Source organism: Thermobia domestica, chromosome 2 (assembly GCF_964235325.1).
Source record: "Thermobia domestica chromosome 2, izTheDome1.hap1.1, whole genome shotgun sequence".
In the NCBI taxonomy this organism is placed as follows: Eukaryota; Metazoa; Arthropoda; class Insecta; order Zygentoma; family Lepismatidae; genus Thermobia; species Thermobia domestica.
Genome location: NC_137455.1, coordinates 213,412,719 through 213,428,366, shown reverse-complemented (window position 1 = coordinate 213,428,366; position 15,648 = coordinate 213,412,719). Strand labels below are relative to the sequence as shown.

General features: G+C 37.8%; 2 protein-coding genes across 2 annotated transcripts; both read left to right on the top strand.

Moving 5' to 3' along the window:
- Nucleotides 1-8,249: 8,249 nt before the first annotated feature.
- Nucleotides 8,250-9,632, top strand: LOC145679317 (uncharacterized). Its single transcript, XM_081749902.1, has one exon. It carries the CDS (start codon nt 8,250-8,252, stop codon nt 9,630-9,632), a length of 1,383 nt encoding a protein of 460 aa, XP_081606028.1.
- An 83-nt stretch (nt 9,633-9,715) lies between these two features.
- Nucleotides 9,716-10,552, top strand: LOC145679316 (uncharacterized). The gene has a single exon (XM_081749901.1). It carries the CDS (start codon nt 9,716-9,718, stop codon nt 10,550-10,552), a length of 837 nt encoding a protein of 278 aa, XP_081606027.1.
- The last annotated feature ends 5,096 nt before the right edge of the window (nt 10,553-15,648 follow it).

Genomic DNA, 15,648 nt, shown 5'->3' with positions numbered 1-15,648 from the left:
ATAACTCACACGCTGTTGATGTACCATGAATATGCTGAGGGCAGTTTCCTCGGTCGTTTTACTTGTTCCTTAGGGAACTTCAATCTGTTAAATTTTGAATTCCAAAACTGGAATCTCCTCATTGTCCCTAGTCTTTTGTCGGTAATCGTATTCTGGTTGTTTCCTTTTTTGTGTAATGTTCCAACCCACATCACTGGAATTTTCGGTTTGTAACGATTTAATATACAGTTTATTTCATTCCCATAGAACATTTAGGGACAGGCGCCACTACCACGATATTGTTTCATTCTTCAATCACAAGAATTTAAAACGAGTGTTAGCAGAGTAAGTGTATATACATATGCGTAGAGTTTGGAAGGGTGAACAATATAGACACCTAAATGAATTTCCTACAAGGTACAGTTCCCGGCATAAAAATTGTTACAAAAATTCTAAGTCCAAATTAATAACAAACTCTTGCCCCGTTTTCTTATGCATCCAGATCCAGGAATACATCTCTCAATCGATTAGTTGCTTCTAGTATTCAATACAACTCCTCCCCGTCCTCCACCTCTCCTTGTCTAAAGCAGTGAGTGTGACATAGTACACTCTTTCCATTCAGCTGAAAAGAAACAAGTATCAAATTATTTTTATTACAGTTATTTTCCTTAAAAAATACAGTAGAATACTTTCTATATGAAACTTTACTGGAAAGCTTTCGTTTAAAATGTGGGTAGTGTTAGAGGTGTGTCTTGAAATTCCTACGTTCAAGTTAGTTTTGTCAAATTTTAGGGCAACTTTAAAACTTTTAATACCATTATTATTATTATTATTATTATTATTATTATTATTATTATTATTATTATTATTATTATTATTATTATTATTATTATTATTATTATTATTATTATTACTGAAGTGTTGTTAACCCGAGGGAAATTATTTTTTATCGTGTGCCCACTCTGTTTGTCCGACAGACTCCGCCGTCTACCTAATCTTACCCCTCACCTTCCCGAACATTCCTGCTCAATCTCTCCCTTATCCGTTGTTTAGTTTAACTACTAGTGATTGTTTAGTTACTCTGCGGTGCTTTCCACCGCGCGCGACTAACCGTGTAATGTTTTTTCTCACTGTTTCGCTCTGCACGTGACCTTTGATTTGGAGATGTTTTAAGCTTTATAAACATAAATATTATTTTAATGGATGGAAGATAGGTCGACAAAGTTAACAAACTGACACCAAGTGTGGAAAAAGAGGAAATTAGAAATGAACAGCTTAAAAGAACGGAGGGAAATGGTAGGAATTGACTATTCGGATAAATCAGCCATGATGATCTCGCGGAAGCTTTGTCTGAGAAAGATCATAACAAAAAAGATAATGTAGAAGTGAGTGAACACGAAAGTGGAAGTGAGGAGCCTGCGAGCCAGTCTGAAGATCTTAAACCCAGAAATGACCAGCGATTCCCCGAATGTAGTCAGCGCAGCAGAGGCCGAAATAAGCGACGACGAAGTGTAAAACAGTGTATATTTGAATACAACCTAGAATAATTCAATGTTGTGTTGTATAGGTGAAGTTTCAAAATAATACGGCCGTAAAATAATTCAATGTAAATTTGATTTGATTTGATTTGATTTCAATTTAGCGCCCCCTTTCAGCATCAAGGCTATGTAAGACGTAGACCTACTGCTTAACGTGGGATCCGAACCACATGAGCTCCCACCGGGAATCGAACCCGGAAGGTCCGCGCCAAAGGGGCGTACGCTAACCGCTTAGCTACGAGTGAGCTATAATTGAATGTAAAATGCGCTTCTAAGCTTTGTTTTATTGTTATGTGTATATAGTATTTATTTTACTAATTTACTATTGCATTTCTAATTTTAGACGAACCAAAGAGTTGACAAAAACAAAAGATCGTCATCAGAATTAGAATTTTCGATAAAATCAGTGCGTAGTTATCTATCTAAAGAAATATGTAACGAAAAAAAAAACATTTTATTCCAAATAAGAAATAAAAAAGAGAAGAGTACATGTATAATATTATGTTCCACTAATAGTTACTACTGTAAAACTTATTATATTAATACATATTTAATCCCTCTTAATCAGAAAATATACAAAATTACGTTTCTAATACAAGAAAAAATGTTTAAAACGATGTTTGCAACACATTATGTTCGTGCGGTCCTTTTGACCGCGCGCGACTACTCGCGTTACTTCTTCAGCGCGACTTCTCGAGGGTTAATTTAATGGTTCACCCTCTTTCACCTAGCTCCCGCCTAGTGGACATTATGCTGAACAAACACTCCGTGTGTAGGTTTTCTCCGGGTTCCGCTTCCTCCCACTTTCTTTATTCCAATATTTCTTTCATTCTCATCATCGACGTCTTCTGTAGCTTAGCCGGTATAACCATTACTTGAAAACAAATTTTTTTACGGCTCTTGTGAGGTTTGTATCCGGACTTTCTACATGAAATTTTCCTTGAAACTTTCCGTTATAACATTTAGCTAGTTGTAAGGAGGTATGCAGAGGGTATATCCTGATGGTCCTGACACTTCTCTCCAATCCCGGGTATTTTGTAGCTTCTGCCTAACGCTACGGGCGATTTTACACATTTTAATACAGTGTGTCATCTTAAAGAATTTGTCTTCTATATTATGATTATTATTGCGAGAAAAATAGACATAAAATTTGCAATATAAGCTTCTGTACGTTGGTTTACTGACTTTGAATTGGGACTTAAAAATTTCATCCGTCTTCCCACTTATAAGTATCGATAATTCAACCAGGAAATAATTAGACCATGATAATTTAAGTGAAATTCTTCGTAATTTTATCCATGACAAACACTTTACCATTTTACATCGTAAAGGTCAGATCCATCGTTATTGTACGAGCGGTGCTTGAGCGATTGATAGTAGAAATTCAAACTCCGATTAGTTAGAATTTCACAACCTGATTTTATTACAAGTGCAAACTCTTTTGTCGGTAAAGAGCCCGTGGATCATGTGAGAGTTAATGACCATGTGTTTTGGTGAGTCAGTGGTTCATTCTGGATGGTGGGTCGGAGTGGGTCGTAGTGGGTGGTAGGCCATATTGGTTCACGTTGGTTGTTGGTTACGGTGGGTCATGGGTCAGACTGGGTCACGGTGGGTGGTCGGCCGTGGGTCACGGTGGGTGCTGTGTCAGTGTGTTGGGGTTCAAGGTTTCATTGACCCACACCTTCTCTGGGTTAACTGGTTTGGGTTCTGTTTGAACTTGAAGGAGAATGTGTCCGTTTCTTTCAGAAAAGGAAGCGTAATTTGGTTCAGTTTTGTTTGAAAATAGACACGATATTGCCACTTTTCAGAATATCCGTATATATTTTGGAAAAGTTCCAAACGAAATGTAATGGTTTCGTTTTAGTTTAAGGTATTATGAGTCTGCTGTTTCACTGTTGAATGGAATTGCGATTCCCCACCATTTTTTCTACATATTTTTTGTGAAAAACATTAATGAGCAATAGAAAATAGAACTTTTTTCGATTCAGATTGGTTTGGGTTAACAGCTTGAAAATGAAATCTTTACGTTTAAAGTCCAACGATTATGCCTGTTAAGTTGAGGAAGACTACGATTGAACAAGTGAATTAAGATGGAGGAAATGGTGGAATGAGAAAGTGGGAGTGTCACGAGAAAACACACGAACACGATTTGTCCGTCTCAAGCTTACTTGCCTTGGGAACGAACCAGATACCCCATCCATCAGATAGTTCAGAAGGCGGGGTCTCAGTTTCGATTCCCGGTGGGAGAGCTTTTGAAATATTAAATGTCCTCGCTGTATCTGTGTTCGTGTCCCTGTCGTCGAAGGCTACTGGAAATACCTGTAAAACGAAAATAACCGAACATAATAGAGATACGTTACGGATATACTTTCGATCTTTCTTTAAAATTTAAACTTGAATTCCCTGAACTATAGTATTTTATTATGACCGAAATCAGTGTTTCATCCTTAACTAAATATTGGAATCGTAAACGTTTGCAATTTGCTACATATACGGAGTGTTTCATGACTTGTACTTAAAACAACGACCTTAGGGTAGTGGCTTGAGCATTCGTTTCGTAAGTTAGGGGTCGTCCTTCCGAGGATATTGAGAAAATATTTATAATTTAGAATGTAGATATTTCTGAAGTATAATAACATGAAAAATAGTAAATTACTTTCGATCTTACAAGTTAGATATGAAAAGACTTCCTTTACAAGAAAAAAGCTAAAAACAACGCCACAGTCTACAATCTCGATTCCTACTGTCCTGAAACCGCGTGTTTCGCAAACAATTCATGAATACAAACTGTTCATCCTTCAGGCCGAGTATGAGTCATAAATTTGTCTGAAACGTCATTATGGAATTCTTAAGTTCTTCCACTAACTAGAAATAATAATAATATTTTCGTTCGCCATTTTCAACACGTTCCATATGTTCGTTCAACAAAAATTGATAAATATGAACAACTTTTTTTTATTTGTTTCTATATTTTGTTAAAATATCAATATAACGCATATATAATCCAATGTCATTTACCCAAAGAAGGGGTGTTAGTATGTATCGTGATGAAGACAAATCCTACTTAGTTTCTGTTAAGGCATCCGAAGGTTCGATTTTCATATTATCCAGTAACTAACACCTTGTTTTTCCCCCTCATTTCTTTTCAAAGTATTTCTTATAAGGCAATTCATCCTTATAGAGGATCCAAAACAATTCTTTTTATTTTTCTTTACTTGAGTATGCTAATTTGCATTGGAATATGACGTAATATTGAGATCCCAAATATACAATAATAATAATAATAATAATAATAATAATAATAATAATAATAATAATAATAATAATAATAATAATAATAATAATAATAATAATAATCATAGTAACAATAATAATAATCATCATCATATAGAAGACAAATTCTGTATGAGGACATACTGTATTAAAATCTGTAAAATCGCCCGTAGCGTTAGGCAGAAGTTACAAAATGCCCGGGATTGGAGAGAAGTGTCAGAAACATTAGGATATACCCTCCGCATACCTCCTTACAACTAACTAAATGTTATAACGGAAAGTTTTGAGGTAAATTTCAGTAGTACGGATACAGACCTCACAAGAGCCGTAAGAAAATTTGTTTTTAAGTAATGGTTATACCAGCTAAGCTACAGAAGACATCGATGATGAGAATGAAAGAGTATTGGAATAAAGAAAGTGGGAGGAAGCGGAACCCGGAGAAAACCTACACACAGGGTGTTTGTTCAGCACAATGTTCACTAGGCGGGAGCTGAGTGCAAGAGAGTGAACCATTAAATTAACAACACTTCAGTATTATTATTATTATTATTATTATTATTATTATTATTATTATTATTATTATTATTATTATTATTAATAATAATAATAATAATAATAATAATAATAATAATAATAACGGACCCAAAGTTTGTGTGAACTATGTAATTCAAACCATCCACTACACAGGTGTTCCGAGTTCGTCAAACGTTTAGTGGCGGAGCGTATCGCGCTCGTGAAAGAAAAGAACTTGTGTTTCAATTACATGCGCAAGTCTTGTCCGAAGGACAGTTGTTCATCCGGAAATTGCCGCAAGTGTGACAAAAAGCACAATACAATGTTACATTTCGAACGAGATGATGCGTTACCAGAGCATGATTGTAGTGTCACGTCACATTTTGCTTCCGAAGCAAATGTGCCGCATGTTCTGTTGTGCACAGCGATTGTAAAAATAAAGGGAAAAATAGTGTGTCATATCACTTCAGAGCTAATAATAATAATAATAATAATATTCAATAATAATAATAATAATAATAATAATAATAATAATAATAATAATAATAATAATAATAATAATAATAATAATAATAATAATAATAATAATGGTATTAAGAGTTTTAAAGTTGCCCTAAAGTTTGGCAAAACTTACTTAAACGTAGGGATTTAGGAGAGGGGGTTCCGTACCTTCAAGGCACACCTCTGCAACTACCCACATTTTAAACAAAAGCTTACCACTAAAGTTTCATGTAGAAAGTATTCAACTGTATGTTTTAAGGAAAATAACTGTAATAAAAATAACTGAAGATCACTCAACAGTAAGGCATATAATAAACTAATTTTTAAGATATGCAGAGGTAATTATTAAAGCTTTGCTACAAAAGTACTTACACCGACCATAATTCAATCATCTCTAAAATACAAAGTAACAAAAAGCCTATAAGATTCAGTCTACAGAACAATTGTTACTTGAAGAATAGGCATTCGCTATTTCGACAATCGAGACAAGACGAGAAATGTTTACGATACTTTTCGTCTCGTCTCAATTCTCATCTCCAAAGTGAGACGATAATTCGAGTTAGCCTTGTCCCGTCTCGAATGTAAAAATGTTAATTCTCATTTTTTGTTTGTTTTATAAACGAGATGAAAAGTTCTTCTTGTTGTGGTCAACATTAAACAAAACCAAAAAATTCTTGCAAAATATCACGTTTCTGTTTGAAATGGTATGAACTGAGCGATAATTAGCTCCTAGCTTTTAGTCTTCTACGAGATAATAATATTATTATTACTACTATTATTATTATTACTATTATTGTTCATGAAGATTTGATAGTTCAAGTATTGAAACATCCGAGTATTCAAATATCTGAATATAATAAAACGTGTGTCATCGTCGATCAATCGTCATCAAAAATCCTAAAGTAAACTGTTCGGGCCGATCGCCCTTCCTTGACGATCTGGTCCTTAAATAGTAATTTTTCCCTCCTGCACAGGGCTCCGGGGTTCACTTTTGTCAACCCTCGGAATTTCTTTCTTTTGGGCGGACAAGTGTGTTTTAAAAAAGAGCCGTTAGACCAGTTGCTTTTGTGTGTGCGCGTCCCTATGATGCGAACGTGTGGTCGTCGTCGTGCCTACAGTGTTTTAGTGGACAATACCTCTTCCATAGTTTGAATTTAATATGTTCCTACAGTTATAATTAATTGTTTGATCCAGTTATTAATAAATATTGTATATTCAGTTATAGAACCTTCTAATTTTAATATATGTGCATAGCAAAATACCTTTGCTTGGTTCGTACAAATTTAATGGTTCTCCGGTCGTGGATCAGTGCAGGACACAGTCATTACAGACAGAGTGTGAGTGATTTCAATTAAAAGATTTTGTGTCGTGCGAACAAATAACTATGGAAGCTCTAGCAATCAAAAACCGGACCCTCAAATCGAAAATCACGCGGGAGGAGAAAGCGATCGCTGCTTTATCGGCAACAGAAACCAGCTTCATTGCGATTCACCACGGAAGGGTGAGTGACCTTCAACAGTATTGTTCGAAGCCTCTGGATGAAATTGCAACCATTTCAAATGACGAGCAGTTTCAAAAAGAAGAAGAGCTAGCGGAGATGGACAATCGATTACTGAAGATGTGTGTGGTGCTAAGGGATTTACAAGTTCTGGAAAATAATTCGGTTTCTTCTTCAGAAACAAAGCAAAGTAGTGAGGTGAAATTGCCAAAAATACAATTACCGACATTTACAGGTAATTTGTTCGAGTGGCTTTCGTTCCACGATTTGTTCGTAGCCTCAGTACACAGCAACGATAAATTATCTGGTGCTCAAAAACTGCAATATCTAAAAACATCCCTGAAGGGGGAGCCAGCCCAACTCCTTCAGGCGATGCAAATTACGAACAGTAATTACAAGGAAGCATGGGACATTCTGAACGCGCGTTATCACAATAAACGTGAAATTGTGAACTCAATTTTCAAACGCTTTATTACGCAACCACCCATCCAACAAGAATCGGCAACGGCGTTGCGTAAATTAATTGACACAACGATGGAGTGTACTCGATCGCTGAAAGTGCTTGAGCAACCAGTGAAGCACTGGGACGCGGTTTTAGTTTATCACACCGCGGATAAACTAGACAGCGAGACGCGAAGACAGTGGGAACTTTCGTTAAATTCCAGTGAACAGCCATCTTTCGACAAGCTGGCGGCATTTCTGGACAACAGAGCCCGCGCTCTGGCTGTTTCGACCAATGGGAAGACTCGACACTCCGCAAGCAGTGATACAGTGAAAAACCCGAAAAGGGACTTGCATCTTCTCATGTGACAACTGCACAACGGACCGAAAGTTTGTGTAAACTATGTAATTCAAACCATCCACTACACAGGTGTTCCGAGTTCGTCAAACGTTCAGTGGCGGAGCGTATCGCGCTCGTGAAAGAAAAGAACTTGTGTTTCAATTGCATGCGCAAGTCTTGTCCGAAGGACAGTTGTTCATCCGGAAATTGCCGCAAGTGTGACAAAAAGCACAACACAATGTTACATTTCGAACGAGATGATGCGTTACCAGAGCATGATTGTAGTGTCACGTCACATTTTGCTTCCGAAGCAAATGTGCCGCATGTTCTGTTGTGCACAGCGATTGTAAAAATAAACGGAAAAAACAGTGTGTCATATCACTTCAGAGCTCTGCTAGACTGTGCGTCAGAGACTAGTTTTGTAACCGAAAAGTGCGTGCAAAAGCTCGGACTACAAAAAATAAAATACAGTGTAGTGATCTCGGGCATAACGGGAGCAGGGGTAGGATCTGCAAAAGCGATGTTGGACTTGCAGTTTCAGTCGTTAGGTCAGATGAACGAAACATTCGAAACAAGAGCGATTGTAGTGACGAAGGTAACATCTGATCTCCCAAAGCAACCCTGTGCCAGTGCTTCACGTTGGCCACATTTGAAAGGGTTAAAGCTAGCGGACCCCACTTACAATATAGTGGGCCCCATTGACGTGCTTCTTGGAGCGGATGTGTTTCCATTATTAATGCTCAGTGGAAAGCGTGTTGGACCACCGGGTACACCCGTAGATCTAGAGACTGTTCTTGGTTGGGTGCTTTCTGGTAGCGTAGGTACCACATGTGGAGTCGTAACAGTGGCGGCATATCGTGCGTCATGTGAAGTGGACACAACCTTTCGTAAGTTTTGGGAGCTAGAAGAACTTACTCCCAAAAGATACTTGTCTGAAGAAGAGAAGAACTGTGAAAAGCATTTTGCAGATACTCACTACCGTGACGAATATGGCCGTTATGTAGTGAGATTACCTTTCAAGAAGAATGCATCACTCTTGGGAAAATCACGTGACATTGCAGTCAGAAGATTGTTACATTGTGAACGCAAGTTAGCAAAACAACCTCAACTTCAAGAACAATATCGTGCGTTCATGGAAGAATATCTGAGGTTGGGGCACATGGAGCTTGTTCCCCCAGAAGAGAAGAACGTGGCACCTGAGAAGAGCTGTTACCTCCCCCACCACGCAGTTCTAAAACCCACGAGTTCAACAACAAAATTACGAGTGGTCTTTGATGGCAGTGCGAAGACAACATCCGGGGTTTCTCTAAATGAACAGCTAATGGTGGACTTGAAGCTACAAGATGACATTTTCCCACTTTTGGTGCGATTTCGTGGACATCAAGTGGCCTTATGCGCGGACATTGCCAAAATGTATCGGGCAGTAATAGTAAACAGAAAAGTTGTTGACTTTCAAAGAATTGTGTGGCGCAATTCCGCGAACTCTCCTGTAGAAGACTACCGATTATTAACGGTGACATACGGAACTGCCTCTGCTAGTTTTTTTTAGCTTTTAGGTGCATCCAACAGATAGTAGCAGACGAAGGTGAAAACTATCCCTTGGCAGTAAGTGTACTAGTGAGGGACTTCTTCATGGACGATTTTCTGGGTGGCTGTGAAACTGTGCGCGAAGCGATCGAGCTCCAAAAACAGCTAATTCAGTTGCTGAAAAAAGCAGGCTCTGAGTTGCGAAAATGGGTATCCAGTGAACCGGAAGTGCTAGAAGCCGTACCGTCTGATATGCGCGAAGTGTCTGTGCCTTTCAAGTTCAACGATGACAACACCATCAAGACCCTCGGAGTGCAGTGGTCACCAGTCAGTGACGAGTTTGGATTCAGTGTTTCTCCCCCCTTGCAGCGCGACGTGTGGACCAAGCGCATGATACTCTCTGAGATAGCCAAAATCTTCGATCCACTTGGTTTCCTTTCACCGGTAACCATCAAGGCGAAGGTGCTTCTGCAGTCGTTGTGGAAGGAAAACTTGGGATGGGATGAAAACCTCCCTAGTTCAATGTGCGCGGAGTGGAAAGAGTATTGCAAGGAACTGTCCCTATTAGAGGAAGCAAGGGTTGAGCGGTGCATCATACCTCCCAACGCTAAAAAATGCCAAGTAATTGGCTTTTCAGATGCCAGCGAGCGGGCTTATGCTGCAGTGGCGTATTTGCGGGCCGAGCTTTCAAACGGAACGATCAGTGTGCAGCTAATTGCTGCAAAAACTAAAGTGGCTCCAATTAAAACTGTTTCTCTCCCTCGATTGGAGTTGTGCGCTGCATTATTGCTGGCGAAGTTGCTCAACGCAATCTCAAACGCTCTTGTGTTTGAGGTGCAAGAGGTAAAAGCATTTACCGATTCACAGGTTGTGTTAGCATGGATTACTTCTTCTCCTGACAAATGGAAAACATTTGTGGCGAATCGTGTCGCGGTAATATAAGAAACAGCTCGTGCAGCGGAATGGTGTTTTGTAGACGGCTTGCAAAACCCTGCTGATTGTGCCTCCAGGGGGTGTGAACCCTAGTGAATTGTTGTGTCATTCATTGTGGTGGAACGATCCCAACTGGTTGTATGATGCAGTGTTGCCCACGGCTGCAGGACCACCCCACATATCTGATAAGGTGACGGAAGAAAGAAAAAGGTGTGTCAGTGCTATGTGTGTAGCTACAGTGGATGATATCACTAGCCGTTATTCATCTCTGCTCAAAGTGAAACGCGTTGTAGCCTGGTGTCGTCGCTTTGTCTACAACTGCAGAAACCCCCTTCAGAAGTAGTTTCCCGTCTAGGGCAGAAGCCAAAGTGGTGGACCGGACGTGATAACCTCAAAGAAGGAGACTTGATGCTATTAATGGAACCTCACCTCCTCCCTCTACAGTGGAGGCTAGGTCGTGTCAAGGACATCCATAGTGGTACTGATGGACTTGTGCGAACTGTCACCGTAAGAACAGCTCCTGGGGATTTAAGGCGCCCCATTGTGAAGCTCTCTCGTTTACCGTTTGATGCAAATAGATAGATATATTCGTGCATTCAATTATCAACTTTCATATTGTGTTTGATACTCTTTTTCATGTTTCGTGTTTTGATTTTCATTTTTTTCTTTTTTCATGTTGTGCTTACATTATTTCTCTCATATTTAGTGTCTCGATTTTCTTTACTTGTTTATTTTGTATATACATATTGGTCTTGTTTTCTATTTTGTTGCATTACATTTCTCATTATAATATTCATGTTCTTCAAACGCGACCATTTCAAGGTGGGGGCTATGTTCGGGCTTATCGCCCTTCCTTGAAGATCTGGTCCTTAAATAGTAATTTTTCCCTCCTGCAGAGGGCTCCGTGGTTCACTTTTGTCAACCCTCGGAATTTCTTTCTTTTGGGCGGACAAGTGTGTTTTAAAAAAGAGCCGTTAGACCAGTTGCTTTTGTGTGTGTGCGTCCCTATGATGTGAACGTGTGGTCGTCGTCGTGCCTACAGTGTTTTAGTGGACAATACCGCTTCCATAGTTTGAATTTAATGTGTTCCTACAGTTATAATTAATTGTTGGATTCAGTTATTAATAAATAATATATATTCAGTTATAGAACCTTCTAATTTTAATATATGTGCATAGCAAAATACCTTTGCTTGGTTCGTACATATACAAAAAAAAAAAAGAAAAAACGCCCGACCTGAATTCGAACCTCCAGATTACTGATCCAGCGCCTTGACCACTGAACCACGGTCACTATGCGCTAAATCATTCGTCTTTAGTCTCGTTACTTTAGGTTTCTTTGGCTCCGCTTTCAAAATAGTATTTCTTCGTTTGAGAACGTCTTTCGTATTCCTTTTATGACGATATAAGTGAATAATCTTCGCCAAAGTTTCCATTAATAACTTGAGTTGTTCTTGAACCTTTGGTTCACAAGTTTTTTTCTTCTCCACATGAAACAACAGATATGACTGATTTAATTCATATACTCTGCATTTGTTTCAAAGCAGTCGCAATTACCTGATCAATGATTTATATCCGCCACGATACATTGTAACTAAATTACAAGAGGTTTACGTCCTATCTGAACGGCACATCCACCTAGTCAACTTTTGGAATATTCCATTAAGTTAGCTTTCAACGTAGCTAAAGGAAATCTAGGTAAACGAGTACATAGAGTTCTCCGTAGCAGAATGGATAAAGTCATGACTCGATAACTACAAGGTTCGTGGTTCGAAACCCGTCTCGGAAGTTTCAGATTTTTTGATCATGGTCCTCGCAGTTCGAAACCTTCCCCTTTTCTGTTTCACAAAATCACAATTTTCGTCATAATACGAATGCTGTCCGATCATTTTTCCCCAATTCTAAATCTGTGTATATAAACCATCTCTCTCTGTCTCCATAGTTGAATCTCTCTCTCCGTCTCTCTCAATGTCGCCCAGGAACTCATATGGCTTGAGACCAAACCTTCGACTCTTGAAAACAAATGTAAGCTGTCTAGCAATGTGCTATCGTAACTCTATAGGTTTTTTGATAAAAGCAGTGTCTTTTAGATTTCATTCGGGGGGGGGGGGAATTCTCCGGCGACATAAGATTTTTACTTTTTTTATTAGTGTATTACTATACATTTGATCAAACAATACGTATTTATGAAGCTCAACGGAGGGGGAATTACACCCTCGTGTCTTGCCCAAATGACCCACCTGGAACATTTGCTTGCAATTACTGAAAATTAATGAAATGAATCATTGAATAACACTCATTTCTGTCAGTAAATATTTTAGAGCTCTATGTGCGCATTATAGACTTTAGGAAGCACACAACCTACTGCCGTTATTGGCAATTTCCATAGATTTCTTAGAGAGCATCTTACTAGCTTCCAGTCTTTAAGAAGGGAAAGAATGAAACTAAAGGTCTTTATGAAGCTATCGGAACATTGTGTGAATTTTTTATATTTTTAAGCTTTTAAAAATATTTCAGAACAATCGAATTGAAAAGACTGTTTTAAACCTATAACGTTTTAAACTTGATTCCTGTTTCTTTTTCCAGCTGAATGGAAAGAGTGTACTCACATTCACTACTTTAGACAAGGAGAGGTGGAGGAGGGGGAGGAGTTGTATTGAATACTAGAAGCAACTAATCGATTGAGAGATGTATTTCTGGATGCATAAGAAAACGGGGCACGAGTTTGTTATTAACTTGGACTTAGAAATTTTTGTAACAATTTCTATGCCGCGAACTGTACCACGTTTGAGTTACTTAGCCATGCATATTGGCTACACACTTCATTTAACTACAATTTTAAAATAATATGTGTATGTGTGTTATTATGTGTTTTGTTCTATGGACCCAGAGTTCAAACTGACTGATTTCTCCCGGGTTGTTTCTTTTTAAATTTTTCTTATTTTATTTTAAAAGAGCAAACTCCTCATTGAATTGGTGGCTTGTGTCCTTCCAAAAGTCCGTTGGAAGGATGGCCTTGTTTCGACTAGATGACCGATAGTTCTGGAGACCACTGTCCACTTTTCTTCTTGTTTTTCTTTAACTTGGGCGGTGTGCTTACTTCGTAGCCAAAGTGTGAAGGAACCTTTCTGGCCTCTTTTCAGTGATGTTGGTGGTTTATACAACCAAGAAAAATCAATAGAATATAAACAACCGTCTTTTCTGAATACCCATTAGTAAACGGTTCTCGGAGGTTAAGACAGGGAGGTTTAACTCGTAAAAAATACTTTGCGTTTCCCAAATAAACATTTATTATATGAACTAATTTCAATATTCTTTAAAAAATACAGAATAATAATTGCTCAGCGGAGTGATTTTTTAGAATATTGTAGTAGTGATTTTTAGAATATTGTAGCATCATCATAAGAATTGCAACTGCAAAATTCCCCTTCTTCCGCATCTTATGTCCACAAACGTTTCCTAACTGTCACGTATCCTACATGTTGTCCAAATTTTCAATTTCTGGCTCAAACAGCTTGGACTAAGAGTTGGTAATCCCTTCGTCTCTCAATTACACAGTCAATCTAGATTTCTTCTCTCATGCAGGTTGTTCCTAAATATCACGTACAACATTTGGGAGATGATTCCTGACACCGATAAGGTAACAAGTATGGCAGCCAGATGAAGGAAGGGTTCTTCTTGGAGCTATGACCAATTAAGAATTTATTGAGGAAATGCAAAAAGCCACAACTCAAAAACAAAATATCGGCCCATATTCCGAAAAAAGGAATTGTTCTTGAGTTGTTCTAAGAATGAAAATGGAGATTTTCTGGTTGTCAAAGTTGACTGAGGGAATAAATAACAGTCAAGCACAATACCTCAACGAGCAAAACGGATGGTAAAAATCATGCAGTTTAGTTCATTGACATTGAATACATAGGTTTTGTAGAATTAATCTTAAATGCTCCTCTAGTGTTGTACACTGCAATTTGAAATATTGTAATATGAGCATTTCACAAATATCAACACAGATATAAAGTTATCTGTACTATCTGTCGACGTATTCGCTTTCTACTGAAACATAGTTTTGTTATTTGGTGGTGATTGCTTGAATAGCATCATAGAATTTGTTTCACAGCTCCACTAGTAGAGAAATGCCTGAAAAACTTATTTATCTATAAAACTGGTAATAATGATTAAGAGTCAAATATCGAAGGGATATGATGACTTTAAGCATTATTTATTCAGTTTGCACTTGTCCGTGAGTTTTGTCTTACCCATCAAACCTCAAGTTGTATCACAATTATTATCTTCCGTTAATTTTCCGTCTCCATTAGCCTGACAATTTAACTGTGAGACGTTAAAAAGCTTTATTTAACTTCAGTTATTCCTCTAAGAGTTTATTCTGTACTGACAGAAAACAGTATAATTGACAATGGATATCTCTTACTCTTACAAATTCTGACAGTATTCTTCTACCTTTAAGAATGCACTATGATTTTTGCTCATTGAAATACTTTACTTGGTTCTTTCTTAGTTTTCTGATTCAACTACTGAACAAGTATCTCAAGTATTATCTAATGATTTTAGGGATTACCCTTGCATTGCCACAGCACTAATGGAATATACGACTATAAATAATGGACAATAGCTTTATCCGAATTTTGATCCAATTTTTTTATTGTTGAATTATAGTTGCTTTTTGTATTTTTATCAACACATTTCTGACTAATCACACAGCCGGAACAAATGATTTCTGCACCCAGGTTGACATACTTTTTATTTTATGATGAAATCAGGAATTACCCAAAAACGTTGTCGCTGGTTGTTTTCGAAGCACTCTGTATATGCGTAATTCTATTACTTTCCCTTGAACTTATTAGTAGATCAGTCCGTGCTTGTATCATCCTATCCTTTATCATATCTTTTAACTATGAAAAATAACACTATCACACTGCATTTCTTAACCATATTGCCCACTGTCATATGGACCTCTCGTAACACCATGATTATAAAACCTCTTAATTACTAAATCATTTTCCACCCACATACTTGCATCAATTTATTTAGATATTAATTCTATAGTAACTTACCTAAAAGTTTTATATATATATATATATATCAGGG